Source organism: Temnothorax longispinosus, chromosome 8, assembly GCF_030848805.1.
Source record: "Temnothorax longispinosus isolate EJ_2023e chromosome 8, Tlon_JGU_v1, whole genome shotgun sequence".
Lineage (NCBI taxonomy): Eukaryota > Metazoa > Arthropoda > Insecta > Hymenoptera > Formicidae > Temnothorax > Temnothorax longispinosus.
This window is the reverse complement of record NC_092365.1, coordinates 15,550,548-15,562,195: the sequence shown is the minus strand read 5'-3', so window position 1 is coordinate 15,562,195 and position 11,648 is coordinate 15,550,548. Positions and strand designations below refer to the sequence as shown.

The 11,648-nt window shown below is 39.9% G+C and overlaps 1 protein-coding gene across 8 annotated transcripts in view; it reads left to right on the top strand.

Moving 5' to 3' along the window:
- Nucleotides 1-11,499, top strand: part of LOC139817182 (uncharacterized) — a 30,272-nt gene extending 18,773 nt beyond the window's left edge. For 3 of the 8 annotated variants that reach the window (XM_071785062.1, XM_071785064.1, XM_071785063.1), the window contains exons 3-7: nt 7,825-7,956; nt 8,335-8,430; nt 8,665-8,734; nt 8,960-9,088; nt 9,189-11,498. In XM_071785062.1, the coding sequence (XP_071641163.1) occupies nt 7,864-7,956; nt 8,335-8,430; nt 8,665-8,734; nt 8,960-9,088; nt 9,189-9,298 (498 nt within the window). In that variant the 5' untranslated portion in view covers nt 7,825-7,863 and the 3' untranslated portion in view covers nt 9,299-11,498. Of the gene's footprint in view, nt 1-3,233; nt 6,835-7,824; nt 7,957-8,334; nt 8,431-8,664; nt 8,735-8,959; nt 9,089-9,188 lie in introns of those variants that run through there. The other 5 variants (XM_071785068.1, XM_071785070.1, XM_071785067.1 and 2 more) reach the window with 3 other exon arrangements.
- Nucleotides 11,500-11,648: the final 149 nt, after the last annotated feature.

The window sequence follows — 11,648 nt, the reverse complement described above, 5'->3', positions numbered from 1 at the left end:
AATTTCGATGCATTAATTGACGTTGCATCCCGACGACGACGTTGCACGTCGACGATACTTTCGCCATTCGGTGCCGCACGTGCCGCCGTCATCCTACGACAAACTTCCGGCGACGTTATTACCCTTTAAAGTTTTTAGAACCTGAAAATTCCAAGGATTCGCATAATTTCTGTAGCGCTGCAGCGAACACGACTTTTCCACGTATGGCTAAAGTCTTTCAAGGCTCCCTGTCATTTCTTCCGGTTCCTGTTTGGCTTCGGTACGTCAAGGGAAATTTAATTTCGAGCGGGACTCTATGTTCGAGGGAGTATAGTCGATACGAGCCGATAAAATCCGATTAGGAACGCACAAATCAAATATTAATGTCCTTATACATTTATAGATATGACATAATAATGTTATTTTAAATTACATAATTGTGTACGATTAATGTCTGTATGCATAACGTCCGCAAATTTATGTATGACACACACGTGTACTTTTGTGTAAAATGACAATTGAGTTGCGACTCTATTAATGTCACGCATCAGCTTGCATCTATGAGCGCTGCATTCGACAACGTACACGCGTCCTATGAATTATGGGCGTGTGCACGCGACAGTGCACTCATATTGTATAATTTTGTATAATTATACAAATTGACAACAGTCAGGACGCAGTTATGCCCCGGAGTCGCCGTCGTCGTTCGCAGTAACGGCGATTGCAGCTCTCTCTCTCTCTCTCCGCCGAGTATTCGATCGGCCTGGAATTATTGGATCTCATTAATGTCCGAATTAAGCTGCTGGCGCGAATATTAAGAGTGTCGCGTTTCTCGCTTCTCTCGGTCAGAAATAGATAATCGCTCGATGGAGAGAGTCGACGGAAAGTCGTTCGTCGAGTCATTGTTAACCGATCCTGTTTGCTAAACCGCTTTCCCGCTTCTTTGTCCGCCATTCTCTTCTTTCATGCTATACATTTTTCCGTTTTCTCTCTGATGGAGTACCTTCCGAGAATATTTCCATTATCATTTAGAAGTTTGAAAGAACGTCTTATCGCTCAAATCGACTTACGTACACCATTACGTCGCATTACATGTACCGTAGATTATTTCTGCTACCGATAATTGAGACTCAGCGTATACAAGATACAAATCTCACTCTCAACTTTCGCTCTATCGAGTCGTTTAATCTGAAATGTATACAAACATTAACCTTCCTTCCAAACTAATTAATTACACAACACATTTTTCTTTTTACGCTGACGTTTAATGCTTAAGTTTATTTTCACTTCCTTTCATTTTTTATTCTTATCTTTAATTACTTCTAGCCTGCACCATTACATCATTATGACTTTCTTCTTTTTATTTTGATCCGTGTGACTACTGTGAGTACTTTCTGTTACGTATAATGTTTCTTCGAAAGGAATGCTATCCTAAGATACATTTGATAAAGTATCTATCTATATATCCTTTATTCTGTTTGCGACATCCGACTATCCGACGTGACTTCACTTTTTATTTACTCCCCGCCTTCTCGCGCCCTTTTTATTCTCTTTCTTCTTGCACTCCTTCGTTCGCCCTCGCCGCTCCAACGGATCTGTCCCGTTTCTCTCGTTCCTCCTGTGTGACAGACCCTAGGGTGTGCCCGAACCATCGATTACCTTAAGAAATTAAATTCAAGACTTGGCTGCGCGGGATACTTGACGTTGAAAATTAAAAGCTTGCGAGACAGACAGCCGGGTCTGCCTCGTAAATTTCTCCCTAATAAGACTCGCTTCGCTCACAGTTTCGAGAGAACGGGCCCGGTATAGTTTGTACGCGGTACGTGATCCGCTTGATGCACGCATTCGCGGCCCCGGCGGTCTCGCGCGAGAAAAGCGGATGAAAGGATTTTGCGGGACTATACGGTCGACACTGACGAGGCGCAATCCTCGGACAAAGGACGGCGCGGGGTACAACGGGGCATCGCGAGGGCACGACGGCCGACAGTAACGGTCGCAAAATAGTCGGAGCGACGGAAGCTATTTTCGAAGTTCAATCGAATCGACTTCTCCACTCGTTGCTGGCCGAGGCAAGTACCTGCAACGCAAGGTACGATCGAAATTTTGTACGTAAAAATTTGAAACTTTCTCGGAATCGCACTCGAACTTCGCGAGTTATTCCGCTCCGGATACGACGCGGTGGTTCCCGCTGGTACGATCGATAGCGCCTTCTCAAATTGCTTTCCTGACAATGGCACCTAGGTACGATCACCGGACGATTCAATTTGCCGAGGCGTCCCATGAAAGAATCATCCCGGAAGCGACGTATAAGAACAGGGGACTCCCTCGAATGGCCCCGTGGATAATGCACCAGGGATACCCGGCGATTTCCCTTTGGAGATAAGATTAGTGATCAAACTGATGAGTTACTTATTTACTACTTATTTTCCGCTACGAAGTAACTCGAAGCGGCTAATTACAACAAGTAAGATTTTACGAGGTAGGACTCTAAATGTTTGATTTTTCTACCGCGGCGGCGATAATTGTATTTTCTTCTTTATTTTCCCGACCGCTTTCTCTACCTGGCTGGCGGCGGAGAGGCACGTTAGTCTACCTACCGCAACCGGCATGTTCGTGACAACTCTTAACTGCCTTTTTAACACAATCCTGTCGTGGAGAAATCGTTAGCTTCCGCGGCGAGCGAGCCAACACATACACGGCGTCGCAAGCGCTCGACTTTAAACGGATTACAAACGCGTCGCGCCCCTTCGGTCTCTTTCTCTCTCGCGGAGAATTATAGGCCCGTAAATTCCAGTTTTACGTCGCTGGCTTATCGCACGGCGTACATTGCGCAAAGAGCCCACCGTCGGCTCTTTTTTTTCCGCCACGGTTAGGAGCAGGAGGAAGTGCGACCCCTTTCCTAGGATATTATAGCGCGTTGCACTCCTCACGTTTTATACTCTAGTGGGTTTATTATACACGAACCGCGGGAGATTAGCATATGCATTCGCGTACACAAGGCGTAATAAGATGTCCGAGTGACCCCGAGATATCGACGTTCCGTGATAATCGCGAGAGACCGCGCGACGTCGGGTACGAATAATATTGAAACGGTTTTAATATTTAGCGGGGGTGGGATTGTGCCAGAGACGCGCTCTCGGTGTAATCGTTATTATTACAGTTTCAAAGCCGTATGTAAGTATCGGTTTGCAGATTACGTGTACATAGCGTGGGAGGGGGGGGAGGTGAATTGCGTTATGCTATTTCATTCCGATGACACTGTAGCGGTGCACGTAGTTTCAGGAAGTGTCATTAACATGCGGTGGATAAGCGACACGGCGAAGATATTCGCTGACATATCTCACGGTTATCTTCTCGTCGGGTGTATGTACGATATGTATGTATACAGACTATACATATGTAACGCGTATCCATCTCTGTATTGCGTCATTACCGTTCTATTTCCACTTCTCGTTTTATTAATTAAAAACGAGGATCTCTCTCTTGTTCTGCAACAAATCGGCACAAAGAAATATTGACATATTCGGCTATATTGAATCTAATAATAATTTCGCGAGTTATTTACATCCGTTTTGCACATCGCTATTTACAAAGGATTATTAAGTCCACATGATCATTTCCATAACGTATTGCCATCGTACCGCTTTGGTTTATGTCGCTAATTTATTTGTATCGTCTTCCATGCGCTATCCCGGAAACTGCACGTCGTTTCGCCTTTTAACCAGATACGACGGAGACCGAACGAGAGCGCGGACAGCTGCAGGGCAAGCCTCAAAATATATTAAACGGTTATCCGGTATTAATTACCAAACGCGAACGTTCGAATTGCGTCCGGGAGAACATCGGCAGGGGACGCAGGCAGGGGGGATGGTTATCGACCATTCCTGCTACATGCCACAAATTATCTCATTGGCCGTATATGGCCTTGGCCGCAGATTCTGCCCGCGTTACTTTCGCACTCCGCAATCTGAACTCTGATGCTGAAACAATATTGATATTTGATACGCGCGAAACCGCAGGACAGATTGGACTCGATCTCTTATTTGAATCCGGCTGCCTCGGGCCAGTTATTTACCAATGAAAATTGAGAAACAAGCAGGCAGTCACCCTCAGGGAGATGAATCTATCTCATATACTCACATTTGCAATTAATTGTATACCAAATGGAAGAAAAATACATTAAAAATATATACGTCCCTCTTGAGCTTCGCGTATCAATTTGATAAGTAAGCGTAAATAGTTTGGATCGACAAGAGTCTTCGCTAAATATTATGAGAATGTACTTCGAAATTACTGTTTCGTTTATTACGTAAGTATCTGAAATATGAATTTTTTCATAGATTTATGTGCAACCAAGCGCGCGCCTTATCACATTACTTTTCGAGATTATTCGGATTTTATTTATTCTTTCTCGTCGCCTTCAGTAAATTCCAATACACTGGAGAACACAGGCAGAGTTCTTCGTTTTTTGCTTCGACTTATTTTCTTGATTTTTCGCTTCACAAATGTGATGACACACATTTTCTCTCTCTTTTTCTCTTTTTCATCTTCTGCCGTTTTTCCACCACTTCACTTATTTGCTGTGGTAAGGTAATTTATCGTGTAAACGCATCTCGAAAAATTCAACACAGGCCATCGTCGACATTGGAGTTTCGCTGGTTTGTCGAAAGCGCGCGTACTTTCTCAAGGAAAAGGTACTGTTACAGTGAACGGAAATTGTTTCTATTTATTACTCGACGAGAGAGTGCGCTCGGAGTATAATGTGTTTGGTCTTGAATTTTGCAAGAACAAGTCATCGTTACCAATCAATCAAATTGACCCAGTTTTATAAACCATGTATATCGTTTGGTGGATAATGAGATTCTTCGTGATGAGAAAATAGAATCTCTGAAGGAAGAATCGTTCCCCCGAGGAGGAAACGCGAATGCCCGCGAAGAATCGATGGTAAGCAACTGTGGATTACGGTTGGACGGCTGCCGGAAATGAGGCAGAAGTTGTACCGAGAATTTCGTGGATCTCCCGAAGCCAAACTGTTTTCCGCGTGTGCAATTGTTATGGCGCTCGGTAATTGGATTCGCCACCAGCGATATGCGCTCCGTCCGAATTCCATCCCGCCGGAAGAAAATATGACTGCGGAAATAAAAGCGCGCGAGCGGGGCTCGTTCAATGAAATGCATTTTACAATACAATTGTCGATACCCTCAGCTTCGTCTCGGAGGCTCGAATAGATGTGAAATCGACCGTAATCATTTGCGATTCGCGAAGGTGAAAAAAGTATCGCGTCGACAGACAAATAAAAACGGGGCGAAACAAACGGATAAAATATATGATTCAGAAACATATCGTTATGTAATTATAGACGTAGTCATTATGCATTTTCTCGTTATGCAGAAGCTCCGTTTTATTTGCGAAGAGTATCTAATTTAACAAAAAATATCGTGATGTGATTCGCTCGTATGTGCCGTTATCGACACAGTTGATGCCGTTGAAGGCATAACGAGCGAGTTTTAATGAACTAATGAAACGCAATCACTCTGTAATACTGATACAACGCAAAGTTGGTCAGCATTTCGGGGTTATTTCACGGGCTGTTTAATCAGTCCGCCATGGTGTGTATAACGCAATTTACAATGCGGTGTTGTGCCGCTCTAATTATTCCGAACTGCCAGAGTGCGGCCTGAGACAACGCGCTATAAAATCGCCGCGCATCGAAATGCGTCGCGGCATACAAGCGAGAACAATTATATCGTTTAGGACTCGTTTTGTTTTCTCGATTTACGATTTTTTCAGTCGTGCTCGACACGCCGTCGCACTATGGAACGTTTGCACTTATTTTTGGCCAAAATTAGAAAGATTGGTTTTTATTAAATGAATTTGCGTGCGCATTAGGAGTTTTTAGGGATGGTGGAAGATCAGTAGAGGATTCCAAATGGCGGATCCGATATGACGGCCGAAAGTATTAAAAATAATTGTTTGTTTTGCATGAAAATGAGACCCAAGAGGTTTTGGGGGTCACTGAATTAAAAACTTAAAATTTAAAATGGTTGATCCTATCAGTTTTATAGCCGCAGCAAAAAAAAACAGGTACAAACGTTCCATATAGTGCGTCGACGTGTCGTCGTCAAATCGAATTGAGTCGCACGAACGAGAGGAGAGGCGCAAAGGAATCTTTAGCGGCCGACATCGAGCGAGAACGTCCGTTTCGAAGCGAGTTTACGCAGCAAAGGCATTTCAGTTCTGCTTTCGCGCGAACACAAAGGACCAACTTAATAATTTAAAGCATTAGCCGCGGCTAAAGCTCCTCCGTCTTTGAATCCGCGGCCCCTAGACAATCTCGGAGTGTCTGAGCGACTCGAAAACTGGGGTAAACTCACGGGATAACCGTATAGCCGTTGGTCGATACCCTTGCCCCTAATCTGCCCCAACGTTTCCCGGAAGATCCGCGCCGACCCGGCTCTCTCGCGACCGTAAATTATGTCGCTAAACTAATCATCATTCTCTCGTATACTCAAAGAGTACACTCCGACTCCGGCATTAGATGTGTCTCACATTTACGGCAACGACGGATTTCTCCCACATCTCGTTAAATAAGCCTCATCTTTCTCCTCCTGGGCTATATTTGACGCCGGGATTACCTCGAATATCCCCAGAAATGTCCCGCTCATAAAAATTCAACGACCCGTGAACGCGTCGTCAAAAATAGAAAAAACGTGCAAGACACCGCAAGAAGTTTAGCTGAGAAGAACAGGCCTGTAGCTAGAAGCTTCTTCGTGATAGCGTCCTTTTTTTCTTTGTATACGCAGCAGCTTGTGTATATATATAATATACATATATATAGATATATTCCGTTGCGGGGTAAGCATAAGTAGATTGTGAGGATGAGAGACTGTTGAAACATTGGAGATATATATCGTTTCGTGAAAACTTATGGAATATTGAATAATTGGACGACAGAAATATAAATCGCGACAGTCTAGCATAAAATTAATTATGTTAATTTCGATCAATATTGATAAACTTTGATCTCGGTTTAGCTTACTTTTCGTTTTTTTTCTAATTTTAGGAATTAGTAAGATGAGAATTGATTGTTATATGTAATTTATTTGTTATATGGACTCCACATATATACATATATATATAATATATATTTTTTTTTACTAGTAAGTATATACATTTACTGAATTAAAACATTTACTGTGACACATGTTTATATATAAATATACTTACTATTCAATATATGCATATACATATTGATAATATATGTATAAGTATAGCCGAAAAATTATGCAGTACATTGATACATTAACATATATGATGCATAATTTTTCTGCTATACTTATATATTATATTATCAATATGTATGTGCACATATATATACATATATACATATTGACTAATAAATGTGTAAATTTACTATGACATATAAAATAATTTAATAATTTAATGAGTTTAAAAGGACTATTACTACTTGCTATTACTTACTACTAATAGTAATTCAATTTACAGTAAATATAATTATTATTACTTCAACAAATAGTGTAAATTGTAATCATTGAAAGTAGACTTTCAAGTAGAAAAAAATTGCAAGTGGCATCTGTATAAAGAATAAGTACTATAAAGAGTAAGTTAAATAGAGAGTAAAGTTAATCAGCGTTGGTAGAAATCGACATTAGCAATCTTCAGCTGAACCCCAATTGCAAAGCCCATGATCTCCCTGTGATTCTCGCGAGACCTAAACACAAATGTGATATAAAATTGTGGCAAAATGTTTTTCTCGAATAAATTCTGCTCAATTTAAATTAGCATTGATAGATTGTATAACGAAATAGGAGAGTAATTTTTCAGAGACGTCCAACATTGTTAATTGCAATTTTCATCGTAAAGATGTCCAAGCAAGAGGGAAACAGACGTTATGATTCAGAACCATCAACTAGTAGTGGATATCGCAGGAAACCATACGACAGGAATTCAGAATCAGTAAGTGGAAACTGAAAAATAAACAGATATCTTTCCCGAAACATTTAAGCTAAAAACAATAGAGATAAAACAAAATTGTGAAATAGCTTATTGTGGTATAACTTTTCTTGGTTTTTTTTATATTTTTTTCCAAATGTCAAAAAACCACTCCTTTTTTTCTCATTGTGATGATACATGTAATTGTTATTTCAAGAACTCTTGCTAAGATTTTTACAGAAAACTGCCTTTCTGAATGTAATTTGATATATAGTAGAAATTTTCAAATTTTTAAAGGAATTTTTCATGTTATTATTCTTGATCCTTGCTTATAGATTAGACCGATTGTACAATTGTACTTTGTACACTTTGTAGTTGAATGTATTCTTTTGCTTCTTACAGGATCGTTCATCAGTGAGAGGAATAGGAATAGGAATAGGAATAGGAATGGGAATAGGAATAGGAATAGGAATGGGAATAGGAATAGGAATAGTGAAGGTTGGTAAGATTTACAATATTATTTAAATTTTTAGTGTAATATATAAATTATATCTTTTTGTTTGATATATTTAAAATATATACATGTGTTTAGAAATCTGTTATTCCAAGAATTTTGCATATAATACTTATTCTTTCTAACAAGAAATTTAGATTTATTAATGCATATTTATATATAAAATTAAATTTAAAAATTCATAAGAATGTAATAAATATGTTATTCTATTGCAACAGAGTATCAAACGCGAAGTTTCTCCAGTAAGTACATCTGCGTTCTCGGAACATGAGTCAATGGAAACTGCAAGTAAGTTTTTTTGTAGAAGTCTTTATTATATATTTTTATTATTCAATTTTTTTAAATTATTGATTTATCAACATATATTAGTAAAGTATGCATTTTTAATAACATTGCATTTTTAAGCTATAAAGGATGTAAGAGATTTTTATTATTTAGAAACAGGAAAAATATAATAAATTTAAATTAGATTAGTGGTTAAAGTTTTTAAAAGTTTTTCATGTATAATTAAAGGTGACGTTGAGAGCGAAATTAAGAGTGAAGTTAAGAGTGAAACTCAAAGTAATGAGTCGCAGCAGCAGCAACAGGAGCAGCCACAGCAGCAGCAACAGGAGCAGCAGCAGCCGCAGCAGCAACAAAGAGGTATCTCTCTCTCTCACACACACACACACACACACACATGCGCGCGCGCGTTTTTGAGTATTCTATTTATGCATTATTTATTTGTAAATTTCATTTTCAGCTCATCGCCACGGGCGCCGAAGACATGCTGGGGGACGGTCGCGTGCCCGCTGGTATCTTCGGCGGGACAATCTCTGCAGAATGGATCGCTCGTGGCACCCATGGCTGTAAGATACAGAACGTTTGGCCTAACAACACATTTGTGCTATAACGAACGAGAAAAGGATTAAAATCATTATCGCATTATTCATTTTATTTTCTTGCCCATATACGTTCTTATATTTTCTAACACTGACGCTAGCTTTCAGGAAGTTATTGAAAAATGAAAGATGATAAAGAGAAGTTAGACGCTAGAAAAGTATTATTTATAATCTATACATATATATATATAGATATATGAATATACATAATTTATATGCATTATATACATTAATTTTGTACAGCGTAAATCGAAACTATTTGTAAACTGCGAATTTAATTCTATTCTCTAACTCTTACTCTGTATATGTATTATATTGCTTATAGATTCGTTTTCACTATATATAAACATACTATTTGCTAATGCATAGCACTACAATGTAACGTAAAGCTCCAGTTCGTGTTCCTAGCTGTAAGCTATACTTTAAGAAACTTGTGCAGATAATTTGTAAGAATAGTTCTTGCTAAGAAGTGGAATATAGATTTGAGATACATATAGTACTTATTTATTGTAAAAGACATGGACATTAGGATCTATATCAACAAGTAGAAACTTGCATATTGCTGCCTTATACTTTGTAAGTGTGCAACCTGCACATTGCTTCCTCTATGAGGAAGCCTGTTTTTTTTATGCATAATTATTAGTAGATATTTATTAATTTGGCTACAAAAATACTTTATTTAAATATAATGCAGGAAACTGTTTTATTTAACAAGCGTATATGTGGATTAATTCTATTTCGCTTTACTTAAATTTCCGTATCAATTTATTTTACTGTCTTCTCTGGAAAAATGAAAAGAATGAAGTATAACCAATGAACGCGCCAAGACGACCGACAATTAACGCGAGAAATAAAGTTTTCAAGAGAAATACTAACCGCGACCTCTCACTTCCGCTCTCGGTGGATACCGCCTTATGAGATCACCGTAAACACAATTTAACCGGGGAGGAAGGCACGATCATCGGAACGGCGAGACCGGTACTTCGGTGAATTACTGCCAATTAAGCCACAACTTTTTAGCTAGCGCGGCGTGAATACGCGACTGCCACGTAATTTTCTTTGTCGCGTGAGCAATGGCAAAAGAACATTCAGAGATCGTCCCCTTTCAACTTCTCGTCCTGTCACCTATCGAACTCGTCATTTTCTAAAAAATGCATTCGAATATCTTTTCAAATGTTTTTGTTTGCCGTGCGAATGAAAATTAATAAATTATTTAATCATTACATCGGAAGACACGCGCGAATGTATAATCAAGCAGATACAGAGAGCGAGTAAATTCTATAATAATTCATATATATATTTTTCTTCGCCAAGGATTTTCGCTCGAATATAAATCACGAGAAATTCTCGACGCGACACTCGAAGGTATCGCAGTCTTACGAATACGCGTTATAAGGGCGAGTCAAGAGTCGGCTCCGCGACGTGAGACGAGGGAAAAATAAATCGGTGATCCATCACGATTCAGAGAGAGCTCGCCGAAAGCTCGGCTGTCCCGGCAGATTTCTTCGGAAATCCATTTAAAGGAGGATCTTCGTCGGCGCTTTAATGGATGCATCAGATAATTGAGAACCGCTTTCGAGCACCTTCTTCTCTCGACTTGGATTAAGTATATTCACATAGATTCGCACGAACACAGCGGGCGCGCAGCTCGAGGAGGATTACTTTCCCTTCGTAATCTCTCGTCCTTCGTCCCCGCCGTTAGAACCGAGAGGCCTGGACATCCTCGAGCACGGCACGGTGTCGTCTACACATTTTTCCGAGCACTTAATTACTCGTGCGAGACGAGATCGCCGAAATGAGATTCCGCTTTGAAGAACGTGTCGAGTGAAACAAAAATGTCAATGTACAATATTCTTTTTTCCGGAGCGTTAAATCTAGAGAAATAAAATATCTGTGCGCGTTTATTCGAATTAAATTAAAAATGTGAAGATATAAGGTTACTAATCTTCAATTTATATAGCGACTGTTTGTGACACATAATATTTGTTTACTTATTACTCGCGCGATACGTAGATATGTAGTAGCGTACAATTATTTATAGCACATCCGGCGAGCTGCCAGCTCGTCTCTTTTCACTCGCAAACGAGGAGAGAGCCAAAACTGATCGAATGAATCAAGCGTGCAGACGCCCGTGAAAAGATCGGCTTGCGCGTTTATGCATAAAGGTTTTTTACAGCGCACCATGCACCATAAAGTATTCAGATTTTTGAATTGTAGATATCCAGCGATGGACGTCCGGGGGGGAAAAAAGAGTTAAAAGCCGGCGATAAAGTGTTAACCGTTTATTGCTACTTCTGCCTCGGGGGTAAACGGTTCGTCCG